The following is a 19,511-nucleotide window of genomic DNA, read 5'->3' as shown; positions in this document are numbered from 1 at the left end:
CCCCGGCCCCTAGCCCCACCAGTGGCACCCCCCCCTGCCGCACGCACCCGCGTAGAGCAGGGCGCGCGCAGGGACGCGCCTTCCCACTGCCAGCGCCATATTGAGTGGGCGCTGGGTCTCGGCGCCGGGTGCAGCCCAACCTCCCTGGCCAAGGCTCCTCCTCCCGCCGGCCCCGCCCCGCAGGCCCAGAGCTGGGCGGAGCTGGGCGCAGCGCGGGACACCAAGAGGGCCGACAGAGGCGGTCCTATCTGTGCGGGCAGTGCATGGCCTGGTAGTGTTGGGCGTGCTCAGTTTTGCTCCTCATTCCCTGAGAATCTCCATTTCTCCCGGTGACAAGAACCGATCGAGGTAAAGGAGGCTCTCCCATAGCTACTAATGCAGTAGCAGAGTCCGGGCGGTAGAAACGCCCCTTTCCCGTCTCACACCCTCAGGAGCAACTAACACTCCAGGCTCTTCTGCAGGCTGGAAGCATTTGAAGGTGTCATTTGGGAACAAAACAAAGCTTTGGTTCTCATTTTGTCAGGCACTAGAGATCACCACTGAGACTTCTGGGTATTGAAGGACAGGCAGAGGCAGTGAAACCAGCATTTAATCTGCATTCTAATCCTAGGTTTATTCAATTCGTTTTCATCACTCTACACAACAAAGTACAAACACAACCTTATCTAAAATGCTACAAAGTTACAAAACTCAAAAACAAATTTTATAGTACTGACTGTACAATGAGGGGAAAAAAAAAAAGCAATATACACGTTGCCAAGGTATCCTGCAAGACCACCACCAATGGCAGTCAGAACAGGGGGCTCTGTAATGACCTTGCAGAGCTGGCTCTCAACTTGCTCACCAATTTGAGAGTAAGGGATATGTGGGGCAGAGGGGTGGAGACGAGATGGAAAGCCAGAACCATGTACAGCAATTAACAGGTGGGGGGACAACCCTAGAGGTTGGAAGAGAATTCAAGTGTGTGTGGGGGAGGCCAGGCCTAACAGGAATGGCAGGTTGGTCCCCTGCAGACATAGCACAGCATCAGCAAGGGCACTAACCAGGTTTGCCAGACTAGCTCAGGTCATCTCTGAAAAAGCTGAGCCACACTGCCACCTGGAAACTTGCTGGTCCCTGCTGGCTCTGCCACTGAACAGACTTAGGAACAGGAATGGGTGAGCTCTCTAGCCAGAAAACTGCAGGGCCCCTCAATGGACATAGCCCTGAACCATGAGCACTTCTGCAGTCAGAATCTGCCTGCAGAGGAAAGGCCTCAACTGCTGCTTTTGAAGCCTGCCAAGTGAGGGAGTCTTTTCTGCTGACCCTCCTTCAGCTAGAAAAGTGACACAACTGAGCTGGGTGGAATATAAGGTATAGATGAGCTTCGGTGGCCCTATTTATCGGGAGGAATTTGAACTGGAGCGGCTTCTGTGGCGGCGGCGGCCTGGAGAGCGGGACCGCCTGCGCATGGGGGACCTGCGTCTTGGAGAACGTGACCTGCAGTAAGAGAAAAAAATAAGTCAGACCATCAAAAGCAAAAGCCCCAGGAAGAAGTGCTGAGCAAAGCTGGCTTTTTATTTATTTATTTAAGAGAGAGTGAGAGAAAATTTTAATATTTATTTTTTAGTTATCGGCGGACACAACATATCTTTGTTTTGTATGTGGTGCTGAGGATGCCAGGGGAGCACACTACCGCTTGAGCCACATCCCCAGCCCCCGGTTTTATTTTTTGACATTAGAAACTGTGGCCCTGTCAGGGGAATTACATCTGTACTAGTCCTCTGATCCCGAACTTCCTATCTTCTAACCCCTCCTCTTTTTTATATCTGGGAAAAGGAGAGGGCCTGCATCTGGTCTTAGGATTTAAAGCCTCTTGGGAAGGCCTTGTAGCTCACCAGACTCAGGATGTAGTCTTGGTGTACTCCCAGGACCTCTTCTGTCACTGTCACATACTGCAACTACCCTTCTCCTTTCCCTGTTAGGCTCCCAAGGCTCATCATGTCAACCTGCTCTCTTCTCCCTCAATAGCAGCAGAGGGTGGGCAACACTGAATAAAGGGCCTCAAAGTCAATTTAAATCACACTGGCCCAACGGGTACAGTGAACCTTCAAATCGACCTACCTCCTCCTCATCCGTGGGGGTGACCTACGCCACATGGGAGGTGGCGGCAGCATTCTCCTGGGAGGGCTGAATCGCCTGGGGGGTGGCCTAGGCCAGGGGGCCAACACAGCAGTAGCAGTAATCTCCTGGCCATCAATTTGTCCTATTGAAAAAAGATAAAGTCATATAATTCTTAACAAGCACCTATCTTAGGCAAGGCACCAAGATGAATTGATACTCAAGCAAAGGGAAGGAAAGGAAAGAATTTATTGAGAAGTAAACCTCCAGAACTCATGTGATGGATTATCTGAGAGGTAGAATTCTAGTGGGGAACAGCATGAAAGAAGTCTCAGGAGATAACTGCACAGTGTGTGTACATACAATGGCACAAGAAGCAAGGGGCGGCAGCACAGCATGGAAGCACCAGAAGTGCAAAGGTAACTGAGGTACAGATCTAGTAACCTCTGGCAACTGTCCCCACAGCTGGGGGTACCTGAGTCCACAAAGGCCTTAATATTATATTTATTTATTTATTTTAGTGGTAGATGGACACAATACCTTTATTTTATGTGGTGCTGAGGATCGAACCCAGTGCCTTCCACATGTGAGGCAAGCACTCTACCACTGATCAGAACCCCAGCCTACAAAAAGGCCTTTTAAAAAACAATTTTTTTTTGTACTTGTAGATAGACAGAATGCCTTTATTTATTTTTATGTGGTGCTAAGGATGGAACATGTCAGGCAAGTGCTGTGCCACTGAGCTTCAGTCCCAGCCCCCAAAGGCCTTTTGTCTTCTCAGCTCCTACCTTGCAAGGTACCCAGGGGCTAACTCAGGACAGACTGACTTGTATTCATATTCAAGAGGCTTAAGTAAAGGATTTCACAGCACTGACTTTATAGTCAAAATATATGGGTTGAGGGCTGGGGATGTAGCTCAGTCGAGCCCCTGGGTTCAATCCCCAGTGTGCCCCCCCCCACTTTTTATGTGGGAATATTTAATTTCTGAGAATCACTTTCTATTTTCTAAACAGACAAATCTATTTCTGGCCAGCTGCCAGTAAAGGCCAACCCCTTCAAATCTCCTGGAGACATTGTGGACTTGCTCCATTTGATGATGTATAGCACAATTGGGGAACACACACAAAATCCTACCACAATCTTAAATTAGAATTTTTACAGTCATGCCTACCCTGGATGTCCAAGTCTCCGGAATTTCTAGCTAATTAGCAAGTGCTCAGACTCTATTCTGAGTTCCTAAAACATTTAAGAGGGACTTAAGTAAACTGAAAGAGAAATTGGCTAAGTATCAAGGAGAATCTTCCTAATACTCAACCTCTATCAGTGCTCAAAGGCAATTACCATAAATAAATAGCCCTATTAAACTATCATGAAGTTTATCCCAGGATCCCAGGATCCCAGGGGACTTGAGGTTCTAGGGCATTCAGACTTTTCCACATCCTGGCCTGCAGGCCCAGACAATACCGTGGGCTGCCTGTTCTCAGCCCTAGCTTCCCTATCACAGTAGTAGGAAGCTAGACAGACATGCCATCTTTCTTAAAATACTAACTTAAAGACAAAATAGAAATTGGTTACCCAGAACTATTTGTAAGTGTTCATAAAATTTAAAAACCACTCTGCTCAACACAACTACTTAACCTCAGAAATGCCAAAATGTTGGCAAAATAGAAAACGATTCTTAGAAATTAAAATATTCCCACATAAAAAGCCAAAAGTAGTGGGGTACACTAGGGATTGAATCCAGGGGCTCTACTGAGCTACATACCCAGCCCATAACCCCTATATTTTGAGACAGAGTCTTGCTAAGTTGCTTAGGGCTTTGCTAAATTGCTGAGATTACAGGTGTGTGCCACTACCCTGGGCTCAAAAAATTAAATGTTTTCTTCATAAGAAAAGCTTCATTTGATCAAGTTTAACAGACTGAAAATCTCTTAAAAATGGCAACATATTCATAGTTGCTGAACACCCCCCAAAAGTTCATGAAATAGGTTTTTTTGGTAAACATGCCCCCAATGAATCAAAGATGGGATCCTGAAGGAACTATAGTCAGATTTAAGTGCAGCTGGGTGGAAATCAGCCTGAAAGGTCCCTATTGGTAACAGGTCTCTGAGGACAGAAGCAGGAAGGTCAAAACTGGTGGCAGAGTCACCTACCTCCATCCATGTGCTTCAGTGCCTTCTCAGCTTCATCTGGATTCTCAAACTCCACATATGCATAGCCTTTGGATAGATGAGGATGCATCCTTTCCACAGGCATGTCAATCATTTTAATTTTTCCATAGGTAGAAAATATCTCCATGATGTGATCCTAGAGGGAATGAAGGGTCATGCTCATGCGCTCACCGACCAATTATTTAATAAGAGCTGGAATTCACCACATACTTCAGCAGTGTAAAAACATTCTGCTCTCTTGATAAAAGCCAGTCATTCTGGGATATCTCCTGGACACGTTTATTCAATGGAACTAACCACACCAGTATTCTGAAAGCCACCTGCTGCCACTGACCTGTCTATATCCCACTGCCCCTACCTCCCAACAGATCCATGATCTCACCTTGGTCACATTCCTGGTGAGTCTTCCAATATGCACTTTGGTAGGTTTAGGGGAAGGGCTCCGCCTTTTCCTTTCCTTTTCATCTCTTTTAGGTGGCTTAGATCTGAAAGATAACAGAAACAATTTCTGTCAAGCCAAAGTGTACTGGATTTGGGCTGTAGGTGTAACACAGTGGTCCAGCGTAAGCCTAGTTTGTGCAAGGCCCTGGATTTAGTACTCCACATTGCCTCCCCCAATCAACAACAAAGAACTGGACTCCCTTTGGTGGGATATTTACCTGCTTATGTAACAGTTTTTACAGGGAAGCCTCCTACCAGTTCATATAAGTTTTCCTTGTCTCAAATCCAATTAAGCTAGACTCTTTCTTTTTTTTCCTTTTTAAATATTTATTTTTTAGTAGTAGTTAGACATAACACCTTTATTTCACTTATTTATTTTTATGTGGTGCTGAGGATCGAACCCAGGGTCTCACAAGTGCGAGGCGAGTGCTCTACCACTAAACCACAACCCCTAAGCTAGACTCTTTCTAACGACCATAGTAAAGGTACAGCCCTGGTTTGGGGCACTCACTTGGAGCGGGAGCGCCGCCTGTTGTCGTGTCTGCGCCGAGAAGGGCTGGGAGATCCAGAGGAACTGCTGGAACTGGAGCTGCGGGATGTACTGGAGCTTCCCGAGCGGCTGGATGCAGAGGAAGAGCTGGAGCCACTACTTGAGCCTGTGCTGGTACTGGATCCTGAGCTGGAGGTGGAACTGGACCGAGACCTGAAGGCAAGGTGGAACAGTCAAGGTGACAATGAGTGGTAATCACATTTCTCCACAGCAAATTCCCTAGAAGTGGAAATTGCTGCCTGTGTCTTTTTGTCTCAACTATTTTTCCCAGTAGGGAAAATGTACCTTGCCCAGACAGGTCACGGTACTACGCAGTGACAGGAAATGCAGGGATGGGATACTTCACCTACACAGAAGCCTTCCTTACTAGGAGGTAAAGGAGAAATGTATCAAGCCAGAACAATCACCTTGGCTTGGGAAGGGGGCCTATGGATACACTCAGGCTGGTTTTCTTTTCTTTTTTAGTACGGGGGATTGAACCCGGGGGCCCTTAAACACCGAGCCACATCTGCAGACCTTTTTAAAATATTTATTTAGAGAAAGCATCTTGCTAAGATGCTGAAGCTGGCTTTAACTTGTGATCCTCCTGCCTCAGCCTTCTGAGCTACGAGGATCAGGCATGTGCCACAACACCTGGCTGGTTTTCTTTTTTGATATGGAGGATTGAACCCAGCAGTGCTTTATAACTGAGTTTCATTCTCAGCCCTTTTAAGGTTGGCCTCAAACTCATGATCCTCCTATTTCAGCTTCCTGATTGCTGGAATTATAAGCGTGTGCCACCATGTCTTGCTTCAGGCTGGTTCTCAATTACTGAAAACTATCCATGTGAGGTACTACATGCTTTTAATCCCAGACACACAAGAGGCTGAGACAGGAGGATCACAAAATTTGAGGCCAGCTTTAGCAACTCAACTACTGAAAAATAAGCTCTAGGCTAGAGCTGCTCAAACACAATTCTGAATAAGATACACTTATTCAGAAAAACATACCCTAAATGTCTCATTCCTCAGATCTTGCAGGAAATGGGGTGGGGCACACACCCAAATACACCTTCTGTATATAACCAGAGCAGACTCCAAACCAGCATGCTATGATTTAGGATCTCTATAATAACTGGAGAGTATGGCTGCTTTCTAACTGTGGGTTCAGTGGGGAAGGAGGATTTGGCTATTGCAGCAGCCTCTGCCTCACCTGGTACTACTGCTTCCACTGGAAGCACTGCGCCTCTTCCGAGTCTTATCCCTGCCACGGTCCTTCTCGCTTGACTCCTTGGTGGTCCCTTTGTCTTTAGAGCGATCCTTGGACTTCTCATCAGAGCGGTCCTTGCGTTTGGTAGGAGAGGGAGCCCTAGGTGGTGAGGAAAAGTGTGAGATTGCATGTTCCTCTGATCAAACCCTGAAACAATAGCACAACCCAAAAGAGGGGTCCAAAAGGGCAAGAAATCCCATGTGATCACACAGCAAATGATCTGTGGATTAGGACACTCACTGTGGAATGCATAACATTTTCAATCTTCCCCTTTCTGAGGGTCCCTGGCAACGAGCACCCCCAAAGTAGCACTAGAAAAATCTTACAGAAGGATTACCTAGTGCTGGACTTTTTATTATTTTCTTTGACTCCTAGCAAGCTCTTCTTTTTCACTCCTGATAAATCCATTCTCCCCTTGAGGTGTTCAAAGCAGGAATGGCGGCCTCACTTATCTGAACTCTCACTTCTAACTTGAGTCTGAGAAACGATCCCTAATCGATTGCAATTTACGCCAAAGAGCAGCCTAATAACAAGATAAAAGGATTTAAATAAAGAGTGAACGAATTGGCAAGGCAACAAATCCACTTTGCAATAAAAAGTTGAGCATACGAGAAAGCAGCAAGGGAACACAGTAAGCATCAAGTGCCACAAATGGGAGCACTCAGGACAGTCCCCCTTTCTTCTTGGGGGATTCTCCATCCCTACAGGAGGCTCAGGTGGACAGTTACCTCAGCTTCTTAGGGAGATGGGGGTGGTGGCTGCACTCACCACTGTTATTTTAGAGGTCACAAAATACCAGTTTGACGACAAGCGCTCTAGTCCTTTCAAAACACTATAGCATCACATTAAGAGTTCAGAGTAGAGAAAGACCTAACTTGAATGTGGTTCTCCTGATAGGATCAGACCTCTTAATTTATTTCCTTTTGGGAGACATTGGATAATAATATGATTGGAGGCAAAAACTATTTCAAAAGTGACCAGCACAAGCAATGAACATTAACATCCAATTGGACAAAATATCCTACAGAAGCATTAAAAAGCAGTTATTGCAAACATGGAACTTTTGTTAATGATCTACACTATTATGTGTGTTGACTGAGGTTATTAAGTAAGTCACAAGAAAGAAAAAGTGAGTGATGAGTAGCTAAACAATAAAGCAAATGTGGTCTAAATGTGACTTGCAGAATCTAGGACATGGTCATGTGGGCACAATTGAAATCCTTTCAATCTTTTGGATATATATACAAAAACGTTGGGGGAAAGAAGTAGACACTGGATTAGGTAAGAAACTGTATGCCACATAAGGGTTTAGCAAAGTACCTGGACTGCAGCAAGTGCTTGATAATGGTAACAGATTGATAAATCAAAACACTGCTTAGGATGGGGCAATAGCTCAGTTGGTAGAGTGCTCGTCTTGCATGCACAAGGCCCTGGGTTCAATCTTTAGCAACACACACACACACAGAGAACCACACTGCTAATTCTTCATATGCCCTACTTTCCAAGGACTGATGCATTTTCAATTTTCCACGAGTGAGTTATAAGCAAAGGCCTCATTTCTCCTGCTTCGCTTCCCCCAAATCCCATAACTAGGGTGGACACAGCACACTTTTCTGGTACAGTTTTCACTTGTGCACGGGTGTTGGCTATCAACTCCTTTCAAATTGCTCTGTCTTAAAACAATATACTATATATAACCAGCAGGCAGCACCTGATTAGATTAGTGTTCTTGGGCAATCAGTGGGTATAAACCAGTGGCTAAGAGCCTGTAATCAGCACGCCTAGGTTGTGCTGTGTAAATCTTGGGCAGGTTTTTTTTTTTTTTTGGTACCAGGGATTGAACTCAGGGGCACTCAACCACTGAGCCACATCCCCAGCCCTGTTTTGTAATTTAGAGACAGGGTTTCACTGAGTTGTTTGGCCTCTTGCTGTCACTGAGGCTGGCTTTGAACTTGCGATCCTCCTGCCTCAGCCTCCCGAGACACTGGGATTACAGGTGTGTGCCAATGTGCCAGGCTTCTTTTTTGAGGTTTTTCATCAGCAATATGTTGATAATTACAGTTCCCACCTTAAAAAATTATCAAGGGCATTAACCAAATTAATCCATGAATCTTGACGTGGCACTCAGGTTAGGAGCAGGAAATGTTAGCAAATTAGAAGAGCCATTTCTCCACATCTGGAGGTTCTTTCCCATATCCACTCTTAAACAAAAAAAAAATTTTGGGGGGGGGGTCAAAGGACCTTTATTATTTATACGCAGTGCTGAGAATGGAACCCAGTACCTCACACATGCTACGCAAGTGCTCTACCACTAAGCCACAACCCCAGGCCCCCATATCCATTCTTGTCTCCAAAGTTACCCACATTTGGGAATAATCAACTGGGGTCTCTGAAGAGCCCCCTTTAGGATTACTTAGACCAGCACTGTCCAATAGAAAAAGTGTGAGCCATGAGTACAACCAGAAATTTCCTAAATAGGTGAAATTAATTAAAAGTATATTTAAACATAGCATGTCCAAAATATTACTTATGACCAATATAAAAATTTTCCTTTTTTCATAATAAGTCTTCGAGATCTGGTGGGTACTTTAACATTTTGGTTTGAGTTAGCTTTATTTCAAGTCCTCCACAGCCAATGGCTACCCCTTACTGGACAGCACAGATATAGAGTAGAGATCACAAACTTTGATTCCAGAGTCCCCCTCCCCCAAACATCTGGCTGAATGTACTCAGTGAAACAAGCACCACCGGTATTTGTAAGCACTCTAAAAAAAATTTAGAACCACAAGTAAGCGAAGGCTTTGCTGGGTGTGGCCGAGTGCTAGAAAGCAAAGGTTGAGGTTCTCTGTTCATACAAGTTCAGGTAACAGCTCAGGACCTTGGTTACCTTCCCCATCCTCCGGAAAGGTGCGCGTCCAACAGCCAGAGAGAGGAGAGAACAATTAGTTAAATCTCGAGCAGATGGTGTTTCAGCACAAATCTTCAGAGCACCCTCCCCGTGTAAAAGCACATTTCAGACACATGCGAAATAACAAAGGCAGAAAAAGCCTACTCCACGTACTTCCGCCGTCGACCTAACCTTCCCGCATCCTCCTTTGGGAGCTCGGTGCACAGTGGGCCGAACCCTCAAAGCCTAGCGCCGAGAAGGGTACACAGAGACTCAGTAAACGTTCTCGGAGTGAATATTTGAATTAACGTCTCCCAAAGGAGCCAGTGGCCTTCAGCACGTCCCACAAAGCAATTCCGCCCCGTCGGCTTGGGCCCGACACGCCGACCTCGTTGGTTTCCTCGCCACTCCCCAGGCAAGGCCCAGAGTGGCGGGCTTGGGTCACCGGTTCGGCGGGAGGGCCCCTATCACAGAGGCCGCGCTCCCAGCCGCCCTGAGTTCGGCGGGCCTGGTTGGGCCGCCGCCGACCCGACAAAACGGGGTTGCCCTTGCATCCGCTGCGGCCCTAACCACTTCCGGGCCACAACCTAGACACCTCCCACTCCGCCCGCCCAGGGCTACACTCTTTTTCCCTGCATTCTGTGCCGCGCCGCCAGGCCGCTCCACACTGCAGGGCTGTGGAATAGGCCGGCTCCACGATGCACCCCTCTGGGCCTTGCAGGCGACCCCAGAAGCTCGGATGCAGTCGGATTCCACCCCAAACTTACATCTTCCCGCCGCCGCCACCTCCTTCTGCTCTCCTCAGCCGCTGAGGCCGGCGCCGCTATTTCGTCAGATTAAGGAGCGGGAAGGTACTGCCTTTCCGGCGCGCAGCGATGACGTAAACGTACCAGCCACTGGGCACGAACGGCAAAGTGTTAAAGGGCCATGGCTGTTTGTAGGTAGTGGCGCTGGAGGCGCTCATGGTTTTTTCGGCTTAGAGAACCTTTGGGGCTGCTCCCGGCTGGTTGCGCGCACTCTGGAGCGGACAGACCAGAGCCTCGCTGGCGCCTGGAGGGCCGCGGGGATGACTCGCGGGCCGGCGCGGCGGGAGTTAACATGGCGTGGCCCACCCTTCTCCTGCGCCTGCGCAGTGGCCGCGCGGCTCCGAGCCTGAGGTTGTCCCGCGGCGGGCGAGGCGGGGCTCGCCGCGCTTCGGCCTTAGGAGGCAAGCGGTGGGGTCCTGCGGAGCCGAGGCAGTTCAGAGCGGCGGCCCGTGCGGGGTGTGGGTTCGTGCGGTCAAAAATCGCTAGTGGTGTACGGGTGACCGTATAGACGCGGCCTCTGCGCGGGAAGAACTCTGTGGGTGGGTGCGGCAGGCTGCCGGTACGGCCAGGCTACGCCAGGAGACGTCACCGAGGAGGTGACTTTGCTGCTGGAACCTGTTTGGGAGGGCGCGCCAGGTAGAGGGAACCGCAGTGCACAGCGCTCAGGCTCTTGGGAGAAGGGAAAGGAAGCCAGTTTGGCGGCTGACAGGCCCGGGCCTAGGGGCATGGAGGTTGTGCAATGTGCGGTACCGAGACTTGATACCATCGCCTCTGGAGGGTCTTTGTCCGGTCCTCTGGGCAAGACCGAGGGGAAGGATGCAGAGGCACCAGCCCAGGCAGTGGATTATCATAACACCCGGTGCTGAGATGGCAATGCCGTTGTGTTTTGTTCCCGCGGTGGCTTCGCCTTCTCCTTTCTAGCCTGGCAAACCGTTGTTATTCTGGCATTATTTGCTCAAGAAACGGAGGTGTACTCAGCCCTGGGGTTGTCTGAACAAGTCTGTAGCAGCAAGGGAAAAGGCAGATCCAAGTCCGTCTCCTGGAGGAAGGAACCAGGGTGACAGAGATGGACAGGTGGAGAGAACTGCGTGCAGTGTGGTGACCTGAAGGAATGCAAGGATGGGGTTGGTCTGCAGTGTTTTTTCCTGCCTGTGCCTGCTGACTCCCAGAGTGCATCCCTCTGACCCTGCATAAAGGTGTCAAGTTGGGGTCCTTGCCCTTCAGCCTGGGCTGAGGGGTTCCCAAGGAGTTGGGAACAAAACAGCTGTGGAGAGGAGAGAGGAGTCCTCTTTATTGAGGCACCAGTTGGTTCCTAGGGATAAGGTTTGGCTCAGAGGTAGAGCACTCGCCTAGCAAGTGCGAGGCCCTGGGTTCCATTCTCAGCACCACATAAAAATAAATAAATAAAGATATTGTGTCCAACTAAAAAATAAATATTAAAAAAAGAGAGAGATAAGTTAACTTACCTGCATTAATGTCACATTTGCTGTGGCCCCATATGAGGCATAGTGGATCAGAAGGCCAGCCGCATGGAGATTTGAACCTGCCCCTTAAGTAAAAAAGGGGCCTTGGAGGGTCAGTAATCGGGATGAAGCAGCCTCTGGATGTCAATGGGCAATATGTGGAATTCTCTGAGGAGATAGGGAAACTCACCATCAGTTTGGGGTCCCCAAACCTAGAGCCTGTGCCCAGTGTAGCACTGACATCCTAGGGGAGAAGGGAGCAGCCTGGGTACCACACTGTGGTGAGAGGGGGGTTGGGACAGAAATGGCTGGGCCAACACCTCCTCTCCTGCTTTGCTTTTTTGTTTATTTAATTTTATTTTTTTAATTGTAGATGGACACAATACCTTTATTTATTATTTATCTATTTATTTATTTATTTTTATGTGGTGCTGAGGATCGAACCCAGGGCCTCATGATTGCAAGGCAAGTGTTCTACCACTGAGCTACAACCCCAGCCCCCCTGCTTTGCTTTTGATCCAAAGCAATTTAATTTGCCATTTTTAGAAGCTTTAGTGCATTTTATACTAAATCAAAATGTGATTTGTTCAGGCACTCTGTTCAAATTTGTTTCTAAATGTTACTGATTTTGGTAATCAAGTATGCTTTCAGTTGTTGGGCTTTGAAGATGGATGTTTTTGTCATTTTGAGTATCAACAAAAATATGTTTGCGGGGGCGAGGGTGGGGGGGCGGGGTGGGGGTTGCACTTGCCTCTCACACATGAGGCACTGGGTTCCATCCTCAGCACCACATAAAAATAAATAAATAAAGATATTGTGTCCATCTACAAATAAAAATATATTTTAAAAAATACGTTTGGGAGAATTATGAGGAATGAAATTCTAGGCACCACCCCCCTTCCAGGAGTCCTGGCATCTACCATACCAGCCCCATTGCCAACTTGTGGAGGCTATGAAGGCTGAGAGACATGGAGGTGGGACCTTCAGGGAACCAGGGCATCTCTGGCCCTGGTTTGCTAGAGGGGGCATCTGTAGCTGACCAGAACCCAGTAGTGCTGATGTGACCCTGCCCTCTAGAATGGAAAATATTGGACATGTCCTACATCTGGAATGTCCTGAGCCCTCCTCCCTTACCTTCCCAGGGCTGAAGGTCACCTGTTAGCAATGTGGGTGCACACTCTTGAGAGTGTGCCCATGTTAAGGGAGAATGTTCTGGGCCTAATGGTCTGAGGTCTCTGCCCTTGGAGACTGGCAGCCTGGGACAGTGCTGGGGTCCATCAGGGTAGCCTGGGCTGTGGTGGAGGTCATGTCAGCTCTGAATGAGCATCACACCCCTTTTAAACTACATCAAGGAGCACTTCTACCCACTGCTGAAACCATGCCGTGCTGAGGGCAGGTGAACCCAGCCTGGTGGGAGGGAGGGTGATGACATGTGACTGTGACAGAGACCTCAGAAGAGGACATGTGCTGAGGGTCCTGTTACCAGGGCCTGGCATCTGTCTGAAAAGGGGTGGGCCTGGGAGGAGATGTTGGCTGGTCCTTCTGGGTGGCCAGACTGGATCTAAAAAGGTTGTTAGGCAGATGGCTTAGGTGAGCTCTGCCAGCTGGAAAGGTCTATACTTGTGAGAGGCCTCCCTGGCTCTCGGTTTGTATCTTAAGAGGTGGGGGACCCTCTGGGCTGAGGGCACCTATAAACTCTCACCCAGGGTGCAGGCTGCCCTCCACAAGGGCCTGTGGGTCTGAGCACTAGGGTTTGGGGCCTGTACTTATCTTCAGCTCAAAGCCACGTATCTATTTCTACCATGAGAAAGTCAAGGATGATGACAACTAAGCCTTCCTCCTGGTTTTAATGGGGACTGGTGGGAAGTTAGTTGTAAAGCTATGAACTGTGCTGGATGAATCTGGGGCAAAGCTGTGGCAGGGACCAGCAGAACAGACCTGGTACCAACTGTAGCTGGGAATGCATGTACCTTCTCAGACCCTAGAGGCCCTGGATGCCAGTATCTTTGGGGTATGTGGTTTTGGCCCCAGGAGCAGGGCCTGGGCAGCCCCATGTGTTGAGGAGGAAGGCAGGGTCCCTGGTCCCCAGGCCCAACCCCACAGCTTCAGTCCCCTATCAGGCTACCCAGAGCCCAGGCCATAAAGACCCATCAGGAGAAAAGGGGACCCTCTGTAGTACCATGTTACCAGTTTAGGTGGACAGTACTGGCATGCACGTGGGACCACCTGTGCTCTAGGATAGAGAATGCAGCACGAGTCCTGCCTATGGGTTTTCTCATACCTGGTGTAGCCACATATCTGTTTTGCAGGCAGTGCTAGATTCATAGCAGAAGCAACATCGGGGAGCTACCCCAAGGCTTCAGGTCAGCCAAGCGTGCTTTCCTCTCCCCACAGACCCTTCTTTCTGCCAATTCTATAGACTCTGAGAGGAGACCTCAAGGAGGGAGGATCCCAGTAGGGTAGAGGAACAGGTGGATGGAGCCTGACCCCCGAGACCCTGGAGGTGACACAAAGCCTTGTGCTGCCTTCTCTGACTTCATACAGCTGAGAAATACATTTCTGTATTCTTTGGATCTGTGTTCTGGAATTTCTGATGCATGAAGCAAGTCTGTTCTAGGTGGCTGGGGGGGGGGCAGGTAGCCCTTCCCCTTTAAACCTATCAAGGCGATGGAGGGCTCAGACTCAATCCTGTCCATAGCAGGACTTAACTACCCACCCTCATGGGGCTCCCTTGAAGTTCTGGGTGTGGTGACACTGTCAGTTGAGCCACCCTGTTGGACCAGGCAGGACTAAAGGACAAAACATGCAGGCTTTGCCACGGGTGTCGTTTTCAACTCTATGGTAGCTGGACCACAAAGAGAGGCAGAGTCGTGGCTCCTTGATCTCATTGGAGTTAGCAGCAGAGCAGGTCCTAGAACCTCTGGGGAGGACTGGTCAGCCTGGGGCCTGGTGGTCTGGATGGGAGTATACTGGAAGGAGAGCGCCCTGGCCTGCCTAGAACTGCTGCAACTCAAAAGAGCCAAGCGGGTGGGTTCCTGGGACTTGGTCTTTACTGTTCCTCTGGTGACTGGGGTCCAGCACAGTGTCTTACCCTGAAGATGCACTGGGTGTGGGAGGCAAAGTGTCAACCCATTGTGTTGCTCCTGGGGTCTCTTCTAACTAAGCTGCTGCGGCAGTCACCCAGGCTTTGTGCTTGGGTGCAGCTCTGGGCTCCTCCCATAGCCACCTCTGGAACCTCCTAACCATATATGTGCCTGCCCTTCCTGGTTCCCACAGTGTTCTCCATCACTGTGGGTCATCTCCTAAAGGATTCTGGTTGTGACAGTCCTCACCTAAGTCCTGCTGGCAGCTCTCTCCCGCTTGTGAGAGGATGACAATCTCCATGTGTACTGAAGCAAGCTGCTTTCATGTGTGTGTCTCACATCAGCTGTTTCTTAAGTCCTACTAAATACCTTTTCTCACCCTCTTATGGTCTCAAAGGAGAAAAATGAGATTCCTGAATCTCCAACACAGGGATTTAAGTCAAGTCAAAGGACATCCTGTAGCAGGACTCGTGGGTTCACTGGCCTGTCTCCCCCAACTCCACAAACCCAGCAATGGACAACCTTAGGCTTGCTGACAAGTTGCATGGCCAGAACAGTCCCACCTCCCAGCCTAACAACCATTGCAAACATTTTTTATAGCACGAAACTAAAAGATGATAATTCAAAGAAAATTAGGGAGGCAGCAGAGCTACTGGGAACTATCTGCAGCTTTGGTGAATCTTAAAAGACTAACAAAGGCATGAATTTGAAATTGACCCAAATGAGCCAAAGTGATGAAAACAAGTTTTTCTAAAACTGAATTCTAAAAGAATTAAAAAAAAATAAGGGCTGGGGTTGTGGCTTAGTGGTAGAGCGCTTGCCTAGTGCATGTGAGGCCCTGGGTTTGATCATCAGCACCACATAAAAGTAAATAAATGAGTAAATGAATGAATCGTCAGTACCACATAAAAATGAATGAATAAATAAATAAAACGTTAAAAAAAGAATTAAAAAAAATAAAAGGACTAGGGTGGTGTGGCTCAGAACCTCTGGGTTCAGTCAGAAAAAAGAAATCTGAATCACTGAAGTTTTTGAAAACTAAAACTTCAGTGCATAAATAAAAAGGGAGTGATAGGCAGGGGATACAGCTCAGTTGGTAGAGTGCTTGCCTCACATGCACAAAGCCCTGGGTTCAATCCAGCACCACACACAAAAAAGGAGAGGGGGGGACTGATGCTGAAGAATCTTCTGGGAAGATGGTTCATGCCCCCAAGTGACCCTGGAGCCAGAGGCCTCCTGCACCAACCATGTTCTCTTGATCTGGCCTGCTCTGTCACCTGATGGCAATGAATCCTCTAAGTTTGCTCCCAATGGGGAAAAGCAAATTTCTGTGTTTGAAACTTGGTATAAGAGCCGCATATTTGGACTGTGAGAGAATGATCCAGACCCGTCCCCCCATCACATGTGTGACTCGTGGGCTGTGATCATGTTCCCCCGCCTTTATTTTCTGGACGGTCATAGTGTGTTTAGTGTATGCGCAGGAGACAGCTGCTCAGTCCCTGTAGTGTTTCCTGACTGTCCTGTGGCCAGTAGCTTCTCAAGAGTTACAGCTGGGAACAGAGGAGGACTGTATGCCTAGTCTGGCCACCGTCTCTCCCTGTGCTGGCTGCTTCTGGAAGATACTTGTGGGAGGGTGCTGGGTCTGCGGTCAGGTAGGCCTGGAGTGGTAGCCACACCCTGAGGAGCATCGACTCTGGGGTGCCTCTGGGATGCACTGGAAACTGAGGTCTCAGCACCTAGTCACAGCTGATATCTTTCCTTCACAGATGGAGGTCATTTGAAACTTTTTGTCCTCAGCAGCCTGAAGAGCCTTGCCACAACTCATCCCTACTGGCTTCCTCTGTCCTCCCCAGGGGAGCTTAGTGCATATGTAAACGTGGACAGGTCCCAGAGCCCTTTCTTTCTGTGAACATGTAGAGAAATTCAGTCTCTGGGTCAGCTGTGGTCCTGAGACAGCTCTTCACCTGTTCACACTGCTGGACCTGTTCTGGGCCTGGGAATGTGAGTTCCATAGAGTCTGCCTTTGGGAGTGGAAATTTGCATGCTGATTCTCATACAAGGGCCCTGGCACACTTGATCCATTCTGTGCAGACTGCCTTGATTTTTTTTCATATCATCATAGAAAAAAGTGATTAAAAATAAAGGATAAGAGAAACTCAGATGGAGAGGGTACACAACTGTGCACAGGCTTGTCCAGTCCCTGCCTAGTGCCCTGGAGGCAGCAGACGGCTCCTCATCGCCCCTCCTCTGTAGTTAGGGGTTGTAGGTGGGCGAAGCTCAGAAAGACTTGCTCCAGTGAGATCTGGCTCACTGAGTAGTCATCCACTCCATACTTCTCCTTGGCTTTCTCCAGGATACCAAAAACCTTTGGGAGGCAGAAGAGCAGCTGGTAAGAAAGCTCAGGACCTAGGCTCCCTAGCAGGTGGGTAAATCCTCTGGCAATAAGAGGCTGGCAAGGAGCCAGGCACAGTGGCCCACACCTGTAATCCCAGCAACTTGGGAGGCTGAGACAGGAGGATAGCAAGGTCAAGGACAACCTCAGCAACTTAGTGAGACCCTGTCTCAAAATAAAAAATAAGAAGGAATGGGGATGTAACACTGCTGTAAAGTGCTCCTGGGTTCAGTCACTAGTACCACAAACTCAAGATCCTATTTTGCTCAACCCCACCCCAAAGTCCCTAGGAGAGGTCAGTCAAGCTTTCAGGGAGAGATGCTGGCTGCACAAGGGCAGCAAGGGCTGGACTTCCTCCTGGCCCAGTTCCCAGTTCGGGGTCTGATCTTGAGTAAACTATGCCAGCATCCTTTTTTTGCACTGAATTCCTTTCAATTCAAATATTTTGCATATAAAACCCAAATCTAGCAGATAATTACAGTGAGAGGAGAAAGAGAAAGTGATTCCTCCCACAAGAGCCTGGGGTTGTGGGAGACTGGGAGGCTCCAAGGGACCTTCCCTGTTAGCACCTGGCTGGGGAGGGGGCTATACTCACCTTGGCCCAGCTGAGGTTGCCACCAGGCAGGTGATAGTGGACCATGCCTTGGTGCTCATCTTCTAGGACACTGCCTGCACAAAGGAGAGACCATGTTCCCATGAGGTCCAGGCTGGAGGGCCAGGGAGGACAGCCTAGGTGCACAGGACTGTGGTCTTCTTCCTCAGGGTCAGGGATGTGGGATTTGGCAGGGGTCAGGCAAAGAGGTCCAGCAGAGGCCTGCCTCCCACCCCCAGTGGAGGCTGCCAGGGTCAGCACAAACCTGGAAAGGTCAGGTCCACAAATGCCTTGAACTCCTCCAGTGCCTCCTGCTGCCCTTCACTTCGGACTTTGGCCCGTAGGGAGTAGCCGCTGCCAAACTTGCTCTTGAGGTGCTGTGGGCTTCCCAGGCACTTGAACTGACCCTGCACCATGATGGCCAGCCGGGTGCACAAGGCCTCACACTCCTCCATGCTGAGGACAGGGAGTAGAGCTGAGACAGGGCTGGGGGAAGCGGAAGCCCACCCTAGGTATAAAAGCCTTGTGTAGATAGAAGGTGTCAATGCCCAGATCAGGCTGTTCCTGATTCCCATGCTGAGTGTGGCCACATGCAGAACCTGGGGAATCTCTATGTCAGCTGCTCACAGGTGGTCTGGCTCCCTGGCCCCTCCCCAGCCACCCATTTCAGCTCCTCCATTGACCCACAGAGACCCAGGCTCTACCTGTGGGAGGTGATGACAATGGCCTTGCCAGACTCGCGGGCCCGGGCCACAGTGTCCCAGAGCAGGCGCCGAGCCACGGGGTCCATGCCGGTGGATGGCTCATCCAGGAAGATGACTGCAGGATCTCCAATGAGGGCGATGCCAGTGCTCAATTTGCGCTTGTTACCACCACTGGGAGTGGAGAGGTGCCAGGTGGGAGATAGGGCTGATAATTAGCACAAGCCCAGGTCCCATGCCCAGTGACTGCAGAGTGCCCCAGGGGAGAGGAAGGAAGGAGGTGACTGGGCCAAGAAAACCCACTGCATAGAACTGGAAGTCTTAGAACTGTGTAGGGGATGGGTCCACTACATGGAGTAGGAACATCTCTGTACTGAAGGGGACCTGACAGGGTGCCCAACATCGCTTGTTGGCTGGCCTTGTTTTTAAATGGCAGGAACCATCAGGGCAGCCCTCTCCCCTGGTGATACCTAGGTCATGCCACCAAATCCCTGCCTGATCCCTGAGCCACAGGCAGGAGCTGACTTGTGCAGTCCCCCCACCCTGGATCTAAAAGGAGACCCCCCCCCCCAGCTCCACTCTGGGCAGGGCCAGGGGTCATCTCCTCACAGGGCCTGGGTCTGGGCTCAGGTCGTACCTGTAGGTCCTGACCAGCTTATTGGCATGTGGCTCCAGGAGCAGGCCCCGCAGTGTGTTCTCCACGCAGGGGTCAATGAGGTGCTCAGGGATGCCTCGGAGCCGAGCATACATGACCAGCATCTCCCGGCCAGTCATGTGATCCAACAGGGCATCAAACTGGGGACAGTAGCCCATCCGCTGCCGCACCTGGGTTAGGACACAGCCCAGGGAAGAAGCAGGTCAGAGGGAAGCTGCTTCCTGTCAGAAGACCATACAAACCACCTGCCATGGTGCCTGCCTGCCCCAAGTCTGTCTCTGGGCTCTTCCAGTGAGTCTGTCCAGGGTGATCCAAGGATTTGGTGCCCAGGCCCTGGTGGCTGCACTCAGCTGAAGCTCACCGAGAAGTATCTCAGTGGGGATGCAGGAAGGACATGGCTGGCTCGGGGAGGTTCCCAGAGA

At 49.6% G+C, this 19,511-nt stretch overlaps 3 protein-coding genes and 1 long non-coding RNA gene across 8 annotated transcripts in view; 1 reads left to right on the top strand and 3 right to left on the bottom strand.

The window, feature by feature from the left end:
* Positions 1–114, bottom strand: part of Eci1 (enoyl-CoA delta isomerase 1) — a 13,326-nt gene extending 13,212 nt beyond the window's left edge. Inside the window, 1 exon segment of the mRNA XM_048789356.1 lies at positions 48–114. Coding sequence (XP_048645313.1) covers positions 48–99 — 52 coding nt within the window. The 5' untranslated portion in view covers positions 100–114.
* A 476-nt stretch (positions 115–590) lies between these two features.
* On the bottom strand, positions 591–10,308 carry Rnps1 (RNA binding protein with serine rich domain 1). 2 transcript variants are annotated; one of them, XM_015490891.2, is made up of 7 exons: positions 10,165–10,308; positions 6,454–6,609; positions 5,224–5,415; positions 4,654–4,756; positions 4,254–4,407; positions 2,104–2,245; positions 591–1,479 (listed from the first exon to the last, which is right to left on the bottom strand). In XM_015490891.2, coding segments are annotated over exons 1-7 (849 nt in total). In that variant the 5' UTR covers positions 10,167–10,308; the 3' UTR covers positions 591–1,379. The 2 variants fall into 2 exon arrangements, with proteins under 2 accessions (XP_015346377.1, XP_048645302.1); XM_048789345.1 differs by lacking the exon at positions 10,165–10,308 and adding an exon at positions 6,848–6,981.
* LOC125612312 lies at positions 6,472–7,092 on the top strand. The gene is made up of 2 exons (XR_007342633.1): positions 6,472–6,613; positions 6,852–7,092. It is a non-coding gene; the product is annotated as an uncharacterized LOC125612312 (long non-coding RNA).
* Positions 10,309–16,173: 5,865 nt separating the features above from the next.
* Abca3 (ATP binding cassette subfamily A member 3) overlaps positions 16,174–19,511 on the bottom strand; it is a 50,206-nt gene continuing 46,868 nt past the window's right edge. For all 4 annotated transcript variants that reach the window (XM_015490886.2, XM_015490885.2, XM_015490887.2 and 1 more), the window contains exons 28-32: positions 19,072–19,259; positions 18,438–18,608; positions 17,999–18,189; positions 17,737–17,810; positions 16,174–17,114 (exon numbers count right to left, since the gene is read on the bottom strand). In XM_015490886.2, the coding sequence (XP_015346372.1) occupies positions 16,983–17,114; positions 17,737–17,810; positions 17,999–18,189; positions 18,438–18,608; positions 19,072–19,259 (756 nt within the window). In that variant the 3' untranslated portion in view covers positions 16,174–16,982. The remainder of the gene's footprint in view (positions 17,115–17,736; positions 17,811–17,998; positions 18,190–18,437; positions 18,609–19,071; positions 19,260–19,511) is intronic.

The sequence above is a fragment of the Marmota marmota genome, unplaced genomic scaffold, assembly GCF_001458135.2.
Source record: "Marmota marmota marmota unplaced genomic scaffold, marMar, whole genome shotgun sequence".
NCBI classification, from domain to species: Eukaryota; Metazoa; Chordata; class Mammalia; order Rodentia; family Sciuridae; genus Marmota; species Marmota marmota.
This window is presented reverse-complemented; position numbering and strand designations above follow the sequence as displayed.

What these genes read in the sequence shown, in the direction of transcription:
- Rnps1 (XM_048789345.1), bottom strand. Translation starts at nt 6,918, where the DNA reads ATGGATTTATCAGGAGTGAAAAAGAAGAGCTTGCTAGGAGTCAAAGAA. An exon ending in AGTGGAAGCAGTAGTACCAG is followed by an intron (nt 5,416 to 6,453) that starts GTGAGGCAGAGG and finishes CCTTGCCTTCAG; the next exon opens with GTCTCGGTCCAGTTCCACCT. An exon ending in CCCCCACGGATGAGGAGGAG is followed by an intron (nt 1,480 to 2,103) that starts GTAGGTCGATTT and finishes CTCTTACTGCAG; the next exon opens with GTCACGTTCTCCAAGACGCA.